We start from the raw sequence: 19,722 nt of genomic DNA, 5'->3' as shown, positions 1-19,722 counted from the left end.
GCTTGCTTGTTTCCCAGCTAGCCCTGTGGCGATCCCCAAAGTCTCCCCTGAACCTACTCATAGCCGTACCTCTCCAGCGCCACCCACACTCAGACCCTAGGCTCCCATTTGACCAAAGCCTGCATGTGTGAAGTGTCTGAAGCAAAGCAGGACACGCCCGGCTACTTTTGATCTTTTCTGAGTCCATTTGAAAGAAAATTGTCACTTCTACCATGGAAAGAAAGCAAACAACAACATGGCTATATGAGAATCACCGGACCCCTTCAGCTTCGTGCCCCGCAGGGCTGATGGGCTGGTTACAGGAGCGGGCCCAGGGGATCTCAAGGAGATCCCCTGATGTAAGATATGGTCGAAACATGTTTGTTTTTCCTGAAATCCGCCAGGCTCTGCCTGTTCGACTGCTCCGGTTCCCTCAGGGAGGCCAAAATAGAGTAGACATTATTGGTCCCATTTTGCAAGTGGGCAACCTTCACTGAAGGAGGCCAAGTGACAGCGTCAGTGTAGGCGGAATCAGCAACCTAGAAAACAGGATCTCCTCTGACGCAGACCCTGCTGGAGGCAGGCAGTCAGGACGCGTTCCGCCCGCTGCCAGTGGCTGCTGGTTTCCACGCGCCTCTGTGGACGGGGAATCGCGAACCTGCCGGACTACAAGAGGTCTCCCGGGCTGGGAATCTTTGGGCTTCCGAGAGCTCTGGCCCCGCCCTGAGGCTCCTCCGGCCCTGCGATTGGCTCCATGGGCCGGGGGCGGAGCCGGACGCCGAACCGACGTGATGACGTCAGGCTCCGAGAGCGCAGCTTCCTGTTGTCAGTGGCCGGGAAGCCACTGCGTCGGGTCACAGGATTAGGGTCTGCAACGGCCTGGAGTAGCCGCCCCTCTTCCTCGCTCCCTCTGGTGAGTTAGGGGTCGCGGGCAAGGAGGGCAGCGGAAGAGCGGCGAGTCCGAGACGCGAACGGGCGGTGGGCCACCAGCCCTCTCCGTGATCCCAAACCCCTGGTTGCCTTGAAACTCCTGCTTCAGAGCCCTTTACCTTCCCAGCCCAAAGGCCGGCACCCTGGCCCTCTCGGACCCTAGCCTTCGGCTCCCACTGCCACTGCATTTGCGCCCCTCCATCTTCTCCCACCTGTGACCTGATCCCAGCCCTTACTCCCATTCCGTCCCCACCGGTCTTGCATAAGTGCAGCCCCACACTTGATCCCACTCTAGCCCAGTTCCAACCCTTATCTCTGCCGCATGTCTCCGCCACCCTCTAACACATTTCATCCTCACCCCTCAACCCCTTCGGCAGTCCCAATGCTCCTCGCAAATCTCCAGACCCACAGTTCTGGTTTCTCCCTTTCTGGCTCAGTTTTCTAATCCCAATCTCCACCCCATCCTCCTCCCACCCCACTCCCCCGGCCCCTGCTCAGCTCCCCAAGGCCTGCTCTTCCTGAATACCCCATCTCTGTCCCACTCATGAAAGACCCACCACCAAAGTAGATGCTCTGCTGAGCTCACTCTTTCTTGGTAGCTCTGATCACAGCCCTATCCCAACATTTCTATGTATCATCTTGTCCTCAGATATTCATCTCCTAACTTCTGAACCCACCAAATACTTTCCATCTCCAACTGCCCTGAGGACACTTCATCTTAAGTCTGTGAGGTCTCGATGTCCCTGCCTTAACTCTTCACTCCAGCTCTGGGCCCATTCTTCCCTTGACCCAGCCCCCATTCCTTCTGAGGACTTACTTGGTAGAGTCCCCTGCCAACCCCACCAACTGCCTCCCAGCAGCCAAATCTGGGTGTTTGCTCAGAACTGGACAGTTACCGAGCAGTTTGATGCATGCATAGCCTCAGATGGTAAATTGTGGAGGAGTAGAGAGCCCCCCATTCCTTGGGTCAAGAGATTTTCCTAGTTGTCTGGTCCCCTGTACCTGTTTTCCATGGACTGTGTTTCTAGCATTCATATTAAATTACTCGTGCAGGCTGCTGGAATGGTATGTATCACCCAAATACCTGGAAGGTGAGGGGTGGCCACTTACAGGACACTGAGCCTGGGGCAACAGAAGCCATCACTTCCTTTGGCTGGCGATCGGAGAAACTCAGAGAGTGCCCGTGTGTTGAGTTGGCTGTGGTCACAGAGCCATGTCCATGTGTCTTGTCCTGGAACTTGGAAGGGACCCACATCCAGTGCTCCTCCCAGTGGGAGCTGGTTACACATTAGTCCCAACACTAAACACAGGGAACACAATGGGTGCCAGAGGCGATGTTGCACATTGTGAAGAGTATAGATGAGTAGGTTCTGGGAAGGCTGAGGCCTAGGTGGGTACAGAGGCTGTTGAATTGCTTCCTCTTTTTGCAGGTGCTGGCTCATTGAGTTTGACCATTTTGGTTACCCGAGAACACAGGGAGCCGAGTTATCTCAGATTAGCTGAGGCAGAGGGACATTCCTGAGCACTCCAGGCCCATTCTCAGCATATATATATAATCTCCTGTGCTTTTTGGGTGCACATCCCTCCAGATTCTGGCACCGGGCTCCATAGGGTTAGCTGTTTGACAGCAATTGTAAAGGGCCCCAAAGAGGACCCATTGTCTCTGCTTGCCATGTGTAGTGTCATGTCCCTGAAAACCAAATGCCCTGCTACCTTCAGTATCCCCTTATCTGGGTGTGACATATCTGAATGGTTTTTAGCCTGCTGGCATCTTGGCTTAATAGAAGGAGTTTCACAGTGGCCCCACCACTGAAGGCCTGTATACTCCAACGTCCTAGTCTGTGAAATGGAAATACCTGCTCTAAGCCTTTGTTTTACTTTATTAGTTATTTAGCAAGTAGTTTTTGAGCACCACATGTGCTATGCACTATTCTAGGCGTTAGAAATGCCATGGTTACTGAGTCAGGCAAAGTTCCTGTTGTCATTCATTCAGAGTTTGGTCCTTGCTAGAATCCTAAGGCCCATGGGACAAGAATATGGGGGAAATGGGTGTTTTGGATAGAAGGAAGGAGGGAAGAAAGATAGTGTTTACCGACTTCACATTTCTGGCTTCACCCACTAACCCTTGGACTGGAAATCACAAGCTAGAAGTTTCTCCCTCTCCAGCTGGTATTCAGTTGCCTCAAAGGCCTAGCTCCCCCACTCCCCATCCCCCACTATCCTCACAGGACACTTGTCTAGAAATCCCAACTTCCTTCAGGTGGACAGAGTGCTCCTTGCATGTGCAGTACGCACATGTCTGAAAGATCAGCTGTCTTTCCAAATCAGAAGATAACTTTGTCATTCTTTCCCAACTGGAAAGCATGACTCATCAATTGGTATGGCAGCTGAGTGCCTTAAACACCAGGCTGTTCTGAACAGTATAGGAGAGGAGGCTGGTGGGAATGGCTGAGAAGTCTCCAAGGAGAAGCGGTTGCTGTTTACCGATGGATGGAGGGTTTCAGAAGCCATGAAGCCAGGTCATCCATTTCTTCTTTTAATGTAAGTCTCATCTAAGCCATTCTCCTTTCTTCCCTTGTCCCTGGAGGAAGTGAAATTGGACATGTACAGAGGCCAGTCATGATAATGAAGAAAGCAACTAGAACAATTCCTTTCTAACTGTGCTGGAACAATTAAGAAAGAACAGCTCTGAAACTTGGGTACCATGGAAAGGACGTGGGTGCAGCTGGTCAGGGTTGCAAGTCTGATGGCAAGATTATTTCTTGTTGGCTTCAGGCCTCCTTTGGTAAAGTGGCATTTCCAAGTGCCTCTGAAGAGTCCATAAGTAATCAGTTTGGCTGAAACTCTTTAAACCTAGGACCTGAGGCAGTTTGATCTGGTAAAAGGCTCGGGACTTGGAATGAGGAAACCAGAGAATTCTGTCCCTTGCCTGGGGCCTGTTTCTGCTGTCTGTCTTCTCTGTAAAACAGGGATAACCCTCCTCCTCTCAGGATTGTTGTGGGAATTAAATGAGATAAGAGAATGAGGTCAGAGAAGCTTGGAGAACTATGTGAACAGGGTGAATGCAATAAGGTGAATCAATTTTTAGGGGGAAAGGTAGGCTTGGCATGGTGCAGAGTTTCCTGAGGGACAGACAGAAGTCACTATTTCTGCTAAACTCCACCTGTGGTGTTGGAAGGGCCTTTGGCAGTGTAGCCATGTTCTCTCCTTCCTCTCTGCAGCCCAGGTCTCCTTGAAGCCCCACCTCTCTTTGGTTTGGTTCTTGGCATCAGTGAAGAGTGTTCTGAGGGCAGGAAGTGAAACCAGTCCCATAGGATGTCCAATTGGGGGTCTGGGCCACCCAGGAGAGTGATGGAGCACTGACCCAGGGCAGTCAGGAGCCCCAAAGCTCTGTTCCACTTCCACTGGGAAGTTCTCATCAGAGACCGTCAGATTCCTGCCTCTGAGCCACTTCCCTGCCTCCCTGAGGCATCATGGAACAGACGCACATAGGCAGGGTGATTTGGCTTCCTATAAAGAAAGGTATGCCCTGAGTTGTGGCGTGAACCCCAAAGCCTCAGTCCTAGTTTGTGAATTGTCAAGTGGCTCTTCTGGAATCCTCTGTGCTGATGTCAGTCATGTTGTGGCCTTTCTGACACTTTATTTTAGGGGACAGTTATTTTTCTCTTGTCTAGCCCATCTCAGGTCAGTTCACTGGATTTTTGCAGACTTACTTGGCCAGAGCAGCCACTGACTGAGAAGGCTCCCTCCCTCTAGTGAATACTCTTATTTCTGGGGAATTCATTAATGAGGCTTTAATGGACCCAGGCTATTATCCAAATTGTTGAGATCTAAGCTCCTCAGGGGGTTTGGCCTTGTGAATGGCTGAAGGAACAACAGTTCTGGAACTTAAGGCTGGGGCTAGAAGGGCAGGCCTGCGGGAGGCATTTCTGAAAGACTGGAGCCCAAGGTCGTGGTGGGCAGCACAGGGGGCCTTGAAGGAACCTAGCCTCCAGGATGAGGCACATTTTCAGGAAGGACTCTGATGCAGCACATGCCCCAGTTTCTGCTGCCTTGGTGGCCAGAGTTTGAGTGTGGAGCTGGTGTCCAGAGGAGGCCCCGAGAATCCTGGGTAGGATCCCTGGGAGTGGGGAGTGTGGCGAAGGGTGAGGCAGTCAGGCGCTGTGGCCTGGGGCCAGTGCCGTTCCTGGAGGTCTGCCACGCCCTGACCAGAGCTGGGCCTGCGGGGGGCCTCCTCCGCACACACCTCCCTCCCTCTGCGTGTCCTTACTGAGGGCGGTTGGCTCTGCCAGCTCCAGAGGCCGGGGATTGAATCGGAGCTTTTCCCACCATTTAGGGCCACCCTGCTTCACTCATTTCCGAGCCTCATGCTCCACCGCTCAGTAAAGCTTTCCCGCCAGATTGGCCTTCGTGTCAGCTTGCACCCCCTCGCCTGGGCTCCCAGCTGGGGAGCCCTCCTCCTAGTCCCCCGGCCCCCATCCCCCTAGCCTCTTAGCCCTAGCTCCCTCTGCCTCTTCTGAAGGGAGGGGACTGCACTTGTTCAGGCATCTGGGGGTTTCCTACAGCTGGAGTTGGCCTCATTTTGGTGGTGGGTGGTGGAGCCCCCACTTATCAGCCCTGGGATCTCAGGAAGTTCCTCAACCTGGGTCGGCTTCTACTTCTAATCTGTCAGAGATGATAAAATAGCACTCCTCAGGTGGTTATAGGGAATGAATGAGGCCATATATGTAAAGGGCACAAAACCCATTTAGCACGCCTTGGTTTCTTCTTTGGGCCATGCAAGAGTTTTTGAGAGCAGAGACAGCGGGAACCTTTTCCTATTTTGGTGGCCTCTCCTGCTCAGCTGTGTGGTCACTAGGGCTTTGTTTGGATGGGAATGCGCCTGCCCAGTCCCCATCTGTCCAAATTGCTGGGACTGGGCCGGGCCAGTCAGCAGCCCCTCAGGCTCAGCCACCCCCAGGCGCAAGCCAGGTGTCCTGAGGGGTCTACCCCTGTACTGACTTCAGCTACTCGTGCGCACTCATTTCGGCAGTACCATTCTTTGCCTATCGATTTGGGTGGCCACATCCCCTGGAGTCATAGATACCATTCATCCTTGGTACATAGCAGGCCCTGTGCTGAGCATTTTCCACATTCATAATTGCCGTTTGAGAAATCTGATTCAGTGCCCAGCATGCCCAACTGGTTAGTGGAAAGTTGAGATTAGAACTCGTTTTGGTCCCCTTTAGATGTGCCCCTGTGCCGCTCAAGCCGGAGCCTCACAGCCCAAAGGAGAAGTAGATGTGGAGCAGGCCGTTCCAGTTGTACTTTTCCCTGCTGAGCTGGCAGACCCTGGACTGGGACAGGAGTCAGAGGGGCGGTGGCAGGGCCTAGGCCCGGGATGTGACTTGTGAGCCCTGATCCCTGGTCCCTGTGGGTTCTTGGCCCCTTCAGCTGCAGTGTCCCCCCTTGCACTTTCAGCTCAGTACCTAAATCAGTCTTTCATCCCCTGCTCTTTGTGCCAGTGTTTGGTGTGGAGTGAAGAGCCCTTCCCCCGACTCCTTGGGGCAGACCCGCCTTTGGCACAGGGGCTCCTCACACCCCAGGATTCCAGCCCTCGGACTTTGTTTTCTTCCTTAAAATCCACTCTGGGTGTTTGCTTTTGTATCCCAGAGTCTTTCAGTTGCAGTCTGAGTAAGATGGCTGCCCTCCTGTCGGCTGCTTGGGGGTGACAGGGGACTGGCTGGAGGTGGTGAGTTGGGAGCTGGCTCACGGGGCTGCCGTCTGTCTCTGCAGGTGTCATGTGATTCTCTGAGGGAGCTGCTGCATGAGTGGAAATGCTCTCAGTGGTGGAAAATGGACTGGACCCCCGGGCTGCCATCCTGGTAGGTGGCAAAGGGGCATTGTGTGGGAAGGGGTGCACAGGACAGCCATTTCATTGGTTTTCTTCTTTTGAAATGAATGGGCCCTGTCCAGAAAGAGGCCTCGGGTTGAGAAAGACTTATAACAGAAGCAGGTTCTGTGGATATCCTGCCCTTTCTAGGTCATCTTATTGGTGATAAAATGGAATTTCATGAAAAACAATGGGGATTTAATATTATAGGTTATCTGAAGACCAAGGATTTCTCCAAAGAAGATATACAAATGACCAATAAGTACTCGATATACAAAAGACCAAAAGATGCTCAACATCATGAGACATTGGACAAATACAAATCAAAACCACAATAAGATTCTTCTGTACATCCACTAGGATGACTGTTAACAAAATGGCAGATGATAATAAGTGTTGGTAGGGTTGTGGAGAAATTGGAACCCTCATACATTGCTGGTGGGAATGTAAAATGGTGCAGCCATTGTGGAAAGGTGTTTGATAGTTCCTAGAAAAGTTAAACAGAGTTACATATGCCCTAGCAATTCCACTCCTAGGTACATATCCAAGAGAATTGAAAACATATGTCTACACAAAAACTTGTGCATGAATGTTCATACCAGCATTGCAACCAAAAGTGGGAACAACCCAAATGTCTATTAATCAATGAATGAATAAATAAGAGGTGGTATATTTATGCAATGGAATATTATTAAGCAATAAGAAGGAATAAAGTACGATACATGTACAACATGGATGAACTTGAAAATATGCCAAGTGAAGGAACCCAGACACAAAGGCCACATGATTGTATGATTCCATTTATATGAAATGTCCAGAATAGGCAAATCCATAGAGACAGAAAGTAGGTGAGTGGTTGCCAGGGGCTGGGGGAGAGGGGACAAGGGAGTAACTGCTAAGGGATACATGTTTCCTTCTGGAACAATGGAAATGTTTTCAAATTAGATAGTGGCAATGGTTGCACAATTCTGTGAATGTATGAAAAACCATTGAACTATATACTTTAAATGAATGAATTTTATGCTATGTAAATTATGTCTTATTAAAGCTGTTACAAAAAACATGTAACTTTTCAAAGAACATTAGCATGAACTGTTTTGGCTAAAAGAAAATAACACAATAAAATATTTATCCATAATCCTGTCATCTAAAAATTCAAACCATTCTTTCTGCATTCTTCTCTAGTCCTTTTCAAATACTTAGGTAAGTTTGACATACTTATATTATGATAGAACTGTCTTTATATTTCCAAAGGACTTTATGTATATTTTATAACTTCTTCATTTAACAAACATTTATTAGGTACTTATTTGTGCCAGGAATTTTCATTTAACAGATGAGGACATTGAAGCTCAGAGAGGAGGTCAAGTGAAATGTCTGAGGTGACCCAGCCGTTGACTGACTAAGCTGAGACTAAACAGACCTCTGACTGCCAGGCCTAAAGTCTTTCTTAAAGTAGAATGTGCTTCTGTTTTCTGCATGTTTTTATTGTTCTAAAGCACTACTTTTTGCCTCTTGGCTTGTAATGCCTCTGCAGAATCTTGGTTATGTAAATAAGGTGGAAAGCTTCACCCGTCCTTGATGGATTACCCAACCTCCCACAGCTCTAACTATGATCAAGTCTGTTTAAACACAAGATTTATATGATTATCATTCATTGAAGTTTGGTTTAAAAAAAATACACAAATATCTTTGCAAAAAATAAAGGCAGTACCTCTGTGTGATGTAAGTGGCTGATTCTCCTTTTTTCTTTATGCTTTATCTTTGTTTTCTATAATTAGAATATGTGCTGGTTTGCTATATAAACACATGCATTCATGTGGGTGCTCACATATTTGGTGACAGGCAGAGTTACATTCCAGGGGTTGCCATAGCATCTTCTAAAAGCCTGTGTCCTGTCTGGCACTGCCTAGGTCATCAAGAAGAAGTTAGTGGGATCTGTGAAGGCGTTGCACAAGCAGTATGTGTCCTCGGACACAGTGGTCACCAGTGAAGACGGAGATGCCAACACCATGTGCAGCGCCTTGGAGGCCGTATTTATCCACGGCCTGCATGCCAAGCACATCCGAGCCGAGTCTGGGGGGAAGAGGAAGAAAAGCGCCCCCCAGAAGCCTCTGCCGCAGCCTGTCTTCTGGCCCCTTCTGAAAGCTGTCACCCACAAGTGAGATCAGCTGGGGAGGCTTTGCTTTGGGGCAGAGTTTCAGGGTGGGACCCGGGGCTCTTCCTCTCCAGCGCTGCGGGAAAGTGGACAGAGATGCACTGCACTCTAGAGTAGAGATGGCCAAGGTAGGGCCAGTGTTAGACCTCGGGCAACAGCCTGGGCTGCTTCAAGCTCCTGGACTGTTGCCTTTAGCAGGAGCTGCCTTTTTCAGCACACTGTGGCAGAGTTAGGTACTTGAAACAGAGGTTAGGTGGCCTGCAAAGCCCAAAATCTTCATTATCTGGCTCTTTATCAAAGAAGTTTGTTGACCCTGCCTTAGAATGTTTGAACATCTGTGCTAAGTATTATACTCAAACCCAGGTGTGAGATTTTTTAAGAAGAGTGGAATCCAGGTAGAGCATCTGAATATTTACCCTGAGACACTTGTGTTTGTGGCCCTGCCCCCAAGTGCCTGGGCTTGGAGCAAGGAGCTGGCACTGTGCCTTGAGGGCTATTATCTGCCGCCCTCAGCCCCAGGGTACCTTGTCAGCTTCTATCTCCCTTGCCATGCCTGCCGCCACTGCCCTATCTCAGGTTCTCACTTCACTCCTGGGTAACAGTGGCTTTCTAATTGTCCCCCTTACCTCATTCTGTCTTTCCTTAGGTCAGTCAGCTCATCAGCATGTACTGGGCTCACTCTTAAGCTCACGCTCATGCTAACAAGAGCTCAGTCATGGAGTCCTGTAGGGCGTGGTCTGCGCTCCTGTGGAAGTCAGAGGAGGGCCATTTACAGCAGACCGAGGCATTTAGGAACTGAGTTGGTACACGTGGGGTCTGATCTTATCCAGAGCAACCACCCTGAAGTCTGCATAACTATGGTCAAGTCGCTCCTCTCTGCAAACCTTTGTAGGCCATGGGCTCCCAAATGCTAGCATGGAATCTGAGTCACTAGGTTGGGGCCACAAAAATCTGTGTCTTAACCAAATTCCCCAGATGATTCTGATGCACAGCCAGATGTGGGGACCATTGCTCCACTTTGCCTCACCAGTTTGATACTCAAGACCCTGCATTACCTGGCTTTGCAACCGAATCACCCACTCCTCCCCGTGTTGTAATTGGAGCACTCAACCCTCCTGTTACAGTCTGTTGCTTTCCTATCCTTTATTTCTGCCAGTATTTTGTGCCTAGAAGGTTCTCCTTCCATCTTTACCTCTTTAAATCCCTCGTAGTGCAGTGCAGATACTGCCCTTTCGAGGGCATTTTTCTGACTCCAGCCCAGAAACGATTGCCCAGCCCCCACCCCAGCTCTACTAATGATGGGGCTCACCTCAGTGTACCTGGACTGAGTGGGGGACCATGTCTTTACCCTGTGTCTTTGCAGCACTGAGGACCTTACACTTCGGGGCTCAGGAGACATGTCCTGGATGAACAGATGATGTCAGGAACCCAAGGGGTAGTTGTAGTGAAAATGGCAATTATCCTTCATGATACCAGCCTCAAAAAGTTGGGAGTTATAACTTAATATATCTAAATTCTAAATGAGAACACAATTATCCAAAAATTTTTCATGTTTATATATATTTGTACCTGTTGGTTCTTGCTAACCAGTGGATAAAATGACATCTCTGTGATTTGAAGGCCTTCCTCTAAACAAGCTGTTCTCCCCATTCCCAGACACATCATCTTGGAACTGGAGCACCTGACCTTCGTCAGCACGGATGTGGGCCGCTGCCGGGCCTGGCTGCGGCTGGCCCTGAACGACGGCCTGATGGAGTGCTATCTGAAACTGCTCCTCCAGGAGCAGGCCCGGCTGTGCGAGTACTATCAGCCGGCAGCCCTGCTTCGGGACGCCGAGGAGGGCGAGTTCCTCCTCAGCTTCCTGCAGGGACTGACATCCTTGTCCTTCGAACTCTCCTACAAGTCCGCCATCTTAAACGAGTGGACACTTACCCCACTGGCTCTCTCTGGGCTTTGCCCCCTCTCTGAGCTCAACCCCCTCACCACCTCTGGGATGGAACTGCAGCGGAAGGAGTCTGTGGATTCAGTTTCCCATTCCTCAGGCTCGGAGGACATCGAAGTCCAGCACTCAGGCCACAAGATCCGACGGAACAAGAAGCTCACTGCCTCCTCCCTCAGCCTGGACACGGCCAGTTCATCCCAGCTGTCCTGCAGCCTAAACTCTGACAACTGCCAACTCCAGGAGAATGACTCCAAGAGCCCAGACCATTCCGGGGAGCCCATGTCCTACGACTCAGACCCGGGGGCAGCAAACGCCGAGGATTCAGACTCATCTCTGCAGGAGTGAGTACCTCCCCCACCCCTTTCCTGTCTCTCATTTCCCTTCCCCCTCCCCTTCCCCTTTCTCTCCCTTCCTTCCCCGTAGATGGGACTGCCTGTCCCCGAGCACTGACCTCTGTAAGAGAACAAGACACAGGGGACCTCGTCTCTCTCCCTCAGGGACTGGAATTGCTGGCCCCTGTAACTGGAGGCAGCACGGGGGCAGTGAGAGAAGGGACTCTGACAGGCCTCAGAGGTGGTTCAAGGGACGTAATCTCTGTGCCGCTCGGTGTAAAATATTGTCGTCTTCATCTGGAGGGAAGGAAGCTAACAGTTCAGAGCTATCGTTACAACTTCCCAAAAGTACAGTGAGACATCATGCATAAGGGTGCCCTTCTGTGACCACACAGACCTCCTGGAAGACACAAAGCCCGAACGATGCCTGGGGAGGTGGTAGACAAACCAGGCCGTTGGAGCCCGTGGAGGAGGGAGTCTGGGCGGAGCCTTCTTTGCAGGCTTTTTTTTTTTTTCCTTAAGAAGCTGCTACAGCTATAATGTCTATTTTTTTTCAAAGTAGGTCTTCCTCACCCACCAAAGGCCACATAGTGATGTAGCTCAAAACTTCAATTTCTATTTTGGTAGCATCTAGGACCTACAGAAGTGATTTCCAATTAATTACTATTTCAGAATTGAGGTTCCTTAGTAACAATGCCCAGTGGCAACCCCCCCCCCCCCCATTTTGTTTACTTTGTGGGAGAAAAGTTTTCAAACTGGAAAGGATTTGTAATTTTATGAAGATTAACATTGGAATTCTGTAGGACAGCAGCCAGTTCTCCACAAGTTTTGGTAAAGGTTATAGCTCAGATTTCAAAGTGCAAACATGTTCCTGGAGCATCCGAAATGGGCCACTACACTTTTATTCCTAGAGCCGTCGCGACTCCTATGTGCCCCAACCCCACAAAGGGCAAAACCCATCCATCCCCTTTTAGTGTACAAGTGCAACAGCACACTTTCGGAGTTTCCCAAAATGACCGGCAACGTACGAACCCGGGTCGTTCCTAGAATCGGGGCTGGCCAGGAGAAATCTTGAGGGAAGGGGCGCTCAAAGATTTCCAAGCACCGGGATCGTGAAGGTTTCCACGTGCCCCTATCTAGGGAGAATCAGTGGCTCTACAATAGGAAGAAGGCTGCTCCTTTCCGTGGCCCTGGCCGCGTAATGGCTTTGGCGTACGGTGGGGGGATGGCGGGTGCACCGGGGTCCCCGCCCTCGGAGCCTTCAGCTGACTGCCACGCTTAGAGGGACGCGCGGCTGGAGCTGCGGCCTCCACCCTCCCCGGCGCCAGTCTTTGGAACCTGGCGTCGCCCCCACCTCGCCCGTCGAAGTGGGTGTCCCGCCACGCTGGGCCTCGCCGCCATACCCAGGCCGCATGGGGTAGGGGGAAGAACTTGGCAAATCTCGGCCTCAGAGTCTGCGTCCCCGTGGAAGAGCAGAGGAGAGCCGTTTCTCCCGATCTCATACCAACTGGGGTATCGGGAAACAAGCGGTAATTGCCTAAGAACCCCGAGCTCTGAGAGGTGAGGCTGCGGGGATGCCGGGACGGTTTGAGGACCAGACCCGGTCGGGAAGACTCCAAACTTCACCCCTCCCAGGTCCCCGGTCCCACTCCCCGCCGTCTCCCGGCGCCGCCACTTCAGGCAGCCCACTCGGCCCGGCCTGTCCCCGCGCCCGGACCACCCCCCATGGGGTGCTCTCACTGCGCAGCGAGTCCCTCCGCCGTTTGCTCCCAGCCCCTCCTTGCAGGCTTTTTAACATTAATTTTTGAACAGATAATCTGTTTTTATGGTTAAAAAAAAAATCTAAAATGTATACAAAGTCTTTCCTACTGCTATAACCATAATTAATAATTTCTTACATACTCTTCCAGTGTTTGTGCATCTATAACAAATATGAATATACAGATTTTTAAAATTTCTTTCTTATTTCTTATGCCCCCCCTTTCCCACCAAGACTAGTATAACTACACTATTCTCCACTGCATTTTGGAGGAGATTTTCATATCAGAGTTTCGTAATCTTTTTTCTATTGCATATTTTTCCATTGTATTAATGTACCTTTTTATTTAATTAGCCCTGTACTTAATAGATATTGGAGTTCACTGTTTCTGTAAATAACCTTGTGTTCGTGGTCTTTTAGTTCTATGCAATTAGATAAATTCCCAGAAACAAAATTGCTGAGCCAAAGGATAGATTAATCTGTAAGTTTCACAGATAATTGCCTACTTACACTCCATCAGGAATGTACTTGTGTCCTCTCAGCCTAGTCAGCAGAAAATATTATCAAACTTATGGATATTTGCTCATTTAGTAGATAAAAAATGGTAAGCTTTTATTAAGCGCTTCTTTTATTCAGACCCATGTTCTCTCAGCTGTGTTGAGGACCTTCTTTGCTACTCTTGCTGCCCCACCGCCCACCTTTAGTCCAAGTCTTTACAGGGTCCCACCTAATAGGGAAATACCACCAGGATTGATGGTGCTACAGCCTGGCTTGGAGCAGATCTAGTTTTAAGCCCCATTCCACCACTTAAAGTCCAGCAGTGTCAGGCAGACTGCTGACTCTTCCTGAGGTTCTGTTTCTTTAAAATGGATATTCTCTCAGGGGACTGTTTGAGAATTACATCAGATGCCTGTTAGTGAGTTGCACACATAAGAACTTCTGGTAGGCCCCAGAAACAGCTTCTGAGCACTGAGCCCATCAGATAGAATTACAAATGGCAAATGGAAGAATTTTTGTGTAACATGTTGGAAAGGCAGTCTCTGTCCCAGACATGGCTGGGCTCGTGGCATGACTTAAGCTCGTTCACTTGTTTTAGCCCCATGTTGTCGTTCAGTCCTCCCATGGACCAGCCAGCCTTCTCTTTGTCATGTGTTTTGCCTTTGTCTTTCATGAGTCTTGTGATTGGAAAGTTCCAGCTTAAAGTTGTTGAATCAGTGACCATCCCCCCTGTTTGGGCAGTGTTGTGCTGATGTTATGGGGAACTCAGGGGAAGAGGATCAGGATGTCCCGACCAGCACTGCAGTGATTGAGGAGCCCGCAGACCCTTAACACACAGATGCACAGACACACGCAGCCCCATCAATCCTCAGAGCTGGGCTCAGAGTTAGTCTTAGATCATCCACAGAGACCACCATTTCTTGGAGTGTATGTTTTAAGGGTAAAGACTGTCACAAAACGTGAGAGTTCACTTGTTATTTTTATTATAGTACTTAAATGTTTGTATCTTAAAATGAGGCATAAGTATCTTGTGCTTATAAGTCTTAAACAACTGTAAAATCAAAACATCTACAAATTATAAAGTTCAAAACAAACAGAAAATTCCAAATGAAATGTATTAGTTTAATGTTTTATGGAAACCAACTTGCAGTTTGCCTTGTGAATAGAGAATTGACTGCCCTTAATAGCTTCTTTTGTGTTTGTTGGGTCTGAATTATAATTCTCACCAAGAAGCCTTGGTGCAGGCCAGTGGTTAAGAACATGGACTCAGGTCACCTGAGGCTTCCATTAACCATCTTTTCAATCTTGGGCAGTTACTCAACCTTTCTGACCTTGATGTCCTCATCCGTAGAATGGGGTTAAGAATGCTGGGAAGAGTAAATGAGTTAAGGTATGTAAAGTGCTTAGAGCAGCTCCTGACACATGGTGGGTGCTCAGTGGGTGGTGTCATTGTCATTTTACTGCTGGGTACCTGTGACCTCAGTTCTCCTCTACTTGTCTCTATGAACACTGCTGCAAAACCTTGGTAAGATTTGTCAGATGTTATTGTCACAAGCTCTCATTCCCTTTGGGGGAAATGATTATGCCTGTGCAGCTCCTGTGCTTTTAAGTATACATCCTCTGTATGGGCCTCAACTGCCAAATAGTATGTGTACTACCAGTATGATAGTCCTCATGTTCAGGAAAACCGCAGGCTCAGAATCACTTGGCAGGGTATTTTATGAGGTGGTTGCCCAAACCCACAGGCCATGCTTTTTATTTATTTGACTTAAACATATCACATACATACTCATACATATATACATATGTATATAATACATATACTTCTTCAGATTGTTTACTAAAGAAGAACACAAAGTTTTACAAATCTTGAACAGAAAGTTCTTGAAAAACACTGCTCTGAATCAGCAGAAGTGGAAGGACTGTAGCAGTTTCACTGTTTAATTTCTATGTTGCATTTTCTTCAAAATTTTTAAACATTTTCTTTTTTTTTTCTTGCCTTTCCTTCAAAATCTTACCTCTAGCACTATTTTCCATTTGATGTACATGTCTCTCTCATTCTCATTGGGTCTTGAAGACCAGTCCTGATTCTGGTAAAGCTCTGTGAACACGACTTCCCCTTGACTTTGGTTTTGATTTGCTGGAAACTCTAATTTATCCCACAAGCTTCTTGCTGTTTGCATTTCTTTAGACATGAAGTGACTCACTTATTCTAACACCCAGTCTACTCTGTCATTAAAATCTTTGTATAGATTAGGATTCATTTATAATTGATAACCATCTTGGTAGCACTGAGTATTTCCATAACTCTACTCTTTTCCTTGCAGTCTTGTGTTTGTGTACATGGAGTCTAAGCACTCTTATCGATGATAATAAAAACAACTGCAGTAGCAAGTTGAAGTTAACGTTTACGGGAGATTACTTTGTGCTAAACATTCTACTAAGCATTTTGCCTATATTATCTCATTTAATCTTTGTCATGGTCATAAAAGGTGGGTGCTGTCACCATGCCTGTTGTACAGTTAAGGGAAGTCTATGAGCTTTGGGGGCTGTTGTGGGGCCACAGCAGTGTGCTCACTAAGGCCAGGTGGACTCTGGAGCCCTGCTCTTAATTATTCACTACGCAGCCTCCTGGAGCCCGTGAGGAGCTGAGACCTCACAGGGGACATTTGTCAGGAGTCTGCCTCCCTTGTTCATTACAGAGGTGGCCCCATTGTTTCTCAGTGGTTTGGACACACATGGCTGGTAGCGAATCTCTTCCTACTCTGCCTGGGGAAGCGCCCCTTGTTTCCTCACTCACTGTTGCCCACTCCATTAAGTTGCATTCCTGGACTTCCATCCATCTTTTTTAGAATGAGGCCTGAGAGCAAGAACCAGCACCCACTTGCCACCCCCATAACGATTCCACAAACACATTTGCACCTTTCTCTGACAGGTCATCTTTGTTTATTGAGAGATGCTTCAAATGCCATAAAAGTCACCATTATAAATGTACATTTCAGTGGCTTTTAATGTATCTGCAAGGTTGCACAACATCACTAGCACATGATTCAAGCACACTTTTATCACCCTGTAAGGATCCGTTAGCTGTGGATTTTCCTGTTCTGGACACTTAATATAAATGGAATCATACAATATGTGATCTTTTGTGACCACCTTTTTCACTTAGTATGTTTTCAAGGTTCATCCATGTTATAGCATGTGTCATGGCTAATAATGTTTCATTGTATAGGTAATACAATTTGTTTATTCATCAGTTAATGGGCATTTGTTTTTCTCCCATTTTTTGGCTATTATGAATATTGTAGCTATGAACATTCATGTACAAGCTTTTGTGCGGACATGTTTTCTATTCTCTTGGGTTTACACACACACGCACACGCACCCATGAGTAGAATTGCTGAGTCATATGGTAACTCTGTATTTCACTTTTTGAGGAACTACCAAACCATTTTCCACAGGGGCTGCACCATTTTACATTCTCACCAGCCACGCATAAGCATTCCAGTTTCTCCACATTTGTTAACACTTGCTATTCTTTTTTTTTTTTTTAATTATAGCCATACTACTGGGTGTAAAGTAGTATCTCACTGTGGTTTTTATTTGTATTTCAGTACTATCTAATGATACTGAGCATCTTTTCATGTACTTATTGGCCATTTGTATATCTTTAGAGAAATGTCTCTTCAAATCTTTTGCCCATGTTTAGATTGGGTTATTTGTTTTTTTAATTATTGAGTTGTAAGAGCTCTATATATTTTGGATTCTAGTCCCTTATCAGATATATGATAGTATTTGCAGATATTTTTCCTATCCTATGGATTGTCTTTTCACTTTCTTGATAGTAGCCTTTTGAAGCACAAAAGATTTTAATTTTAATGAAGTCCAACTTGTCTATTTTTTATTGGTGGCTTATACATTAGATGTCTTATCTAAGAAACCATTGCCTGATCCAAAGACATAAAAATTTACACCTGTTTTCTTCCGAGAGTTTTATAGTTTTAGCTCTTACCTGTATGTGTTTGACACATTTTGAGTTAACTTTTTTTATATGGTATGAAGTAGAGGTTCAACTTCATTCTTTTGCATGGGACTTTTCACTTATTCCAGTACCATTTGTTGAAAAGACTACTTTTTCCCCATTGAAATGTCTTGGTGCCCATGTTGAAAATCAATTGCCCATAAATGTAGGGATTGGTCAGCTATTCTTGACTAGCATGTCTTGAAGTGTTCCCAGTTATGATGGTGTAGACAAGAGCAGAGCTCAGCCAGAAGACAATCAGGAAAAAAACTTTAGTTCTAAAATCCTTATTTCTCTAAGTCCACATTAAGGGGAATTTGATGTGTCTTTTGGACCTAGTCTCAGCCGTTAGGCTCCAGACAGCTTTACTGCCATCTGAACCTGCACTTGTCCATGGCGTTCTCCATTGGGTTCATAAGCAGAGGAGGAGAGAGAACAAACAGATTTACTTCAGAAACAGAATTTGGATTCTCAGAAGCCTCAAGAGAGGAAGCAGCAGCCACTAGCCAGTGCCCATTCCAGAGGTGTGTGTGTATGTACACAAAGGCAGTAATACTGGCACCTTGTGGCCCCAGAGGTACCACTGAGGGTCTGGAAGAGCCAGTCTCATCAGGAGGAGTGAGCAGGCCCACACCCCATAAATACTTGTACACACACTCCCACACCTTGTGTACAGTGATCTCCAGCAGCAACTTCTGGGAAGAGAAGGCTTCTCTGATTCCACACCCAGTCCACCTCTAAAGTGGACCAGCCCTTGCAACTCACCCCAACCCTGCTGTTTAGTTACTGTTCCAGGAACAAAGTGGGCCCTCACTTCACCTACGGCCGTGCCCCAGGAGTGGAGTCCTGGTGCCTCAGCTGTGCGTGCTGTCAGGCAGCTCACCTCTGAGACATTCCGTTCACCAAAGCTGTGTTGCAGGTGGCTTGGGCCAATGATCGCCCATGTGACCATTTGGCTGAGTGAGCTCTCCAGGCCCACAGGTAGCCTGTTTAGAAGGTAAAAGGCAGTCAGCTTCCAATCGCATTGTCCTTTTTCTTTGCTTTGTGAGCCGAGCTTTTTCACCTGAGATCCTGGGCTCCACAACCCACCTGCCCACCCAGTGTGCCTAAGTCCCACCTGAGGAGAAATTCGGTGGGGTCTGTCAGCAGAGGGGACCTGTGTGGGCAGGGGAGTGCAGTGCACATGAAGAGAGTCTTGTTTGTTTTGTTTTGTTTTTTAAATAACAAAATAGCAGTTCACCCTTCTTACCACTGCCCAGTAGCCTGGGCATTCTAACTGACCACCTGTCACACCTAACTGACCACCTGTCACACAGGTTTCTTTGTTAAAAAATTCTAGGGTGTTGTCGGAATTCAGCAAAGCCCAGGTGAACTCTGTGCCAACCAGCAGACTGAGCCGAGAAGCAGAGATCCCTACCCTGCAGGCCTCACTCTCCTTCCACGGCCTCCACACCAGCTCACACCTGCACTTCGATGTGCCTGCAGAGTCCCGCTCCACCCAGGTGACCCTGGGGACTCAAGATGGCGGCCACAAGCAGGAGGCATCTTCCCAGGCACCTGGCACCCTGGGCTTGCAGCAGCTGGGCACCATCCAAACTGTCCTTTTGGGGAGCACTTCCAGCCAGCAGCCTTCTAGTCCAATGAGAGAGACGAGCAGAGCAGTCAGCCAAGGGAGTGGCCAGCAGAAGCCAGCAAAGGAGGTTGGAGCTGGCCTGAGCCTTGTCGTGTCCTCACCCACCAGTCCGGTGAGTGGCACAAGCTGTTTGGGGGGAGTCTTGGTGAAAAGTCTCCGCACGGTGCAGGGTTTCCCCAGCTAGTAATCCCGAGTGGCCTCTGCCTTCTCCCCACCAGCCCGCCTGCCTGCACAGTGTTAGGGTTAAGAGCATCGTGGTGATGCATCTCATGTTTCTTGGTGCGTGAGTAGGGATGTGAGCCAGGCACTGCCAATCACTTCCCATGGGTATCTCCTGTCATCATCCGTTGACCCTGTGGAGAAGGTAACGCTCCTCTGACCCCGGACTCTGCTCGTAACCACGGCCACTTACCAGCTCAAGGCCTTGGGCAAGGCGCTTTACCTCACTGAGCCTTGGTTTCCTCCTCAGTGTTTGTTATTATTAAATCAATGTTACAAAGTACCAGGCTTTAAAAATACTATTTTGCAACAGGAACCAGATTTAGAGCTGCGCTGTCCAATATGGCAGCCACATGTGGCTACTGAGCACCTTAAATGA

The 19,722-nt window shown here is 48.2% G+C and overlaps 1 protein-coding gene across 2 annotated transcripts in view; it reads left to right on the top strand.

Moving 5' to 3' along the window:
• The first annotated feature begins 751 nt into the window (after positions 1-751).
• Positions 752-19,722, top strand: part of PLEKHM1 (pleckstrin homology and RUN domain containing M1) — a 45,009-nt gene continuing 26,038 nt past the window's right edge. The window contains exons 1-5 of one of the 2 annotated variants that reach the window (XM_036883072.2): positions 752-892; positions 6,685-6,773; positions 8,695-8,942; positions 10,596-11,222; positions 18,831-19,236. In XM_036883072.2, coding sequence (XP_036738967.1) covers positions 6,726-6,773; positions 8,695-8,942; positions 10,596-11,222; positions 18,831-19,236 — 1,329 coding nt within the window. In that variant the 5' untranslated portion in view covers positions 752-892; positions 6,685-6,725. Of the gene's footprint in view, positions 893-3,322; positions 3,451-6,684; positions 6,774-8,694; positions 8,943-10,595; positions 11,223-18,830; positions 19,237-19,722 lie in introns of those variants that run through there. The other variant, XM_036883074.2, reaches the window with a different exon arrangement.

The sequence above is a fragment of the Manis pentadactyla genome, chromosome 4 (assembly GCF_030020395.1).
Source record: "Manis pentadactyla isolate mManPen7 chromosome 4, mManPen7.hap1, whole genome shotgun sequence".
Lineage (NCBI taxonomy): Eukaryota > Metazoa > Chordata > Mammalia > Pholidota > Manidae > Manis > Manis pentadactyla.
This window is presented reverse-complemented; position numbering and strand designations above follow the sequence as displayed.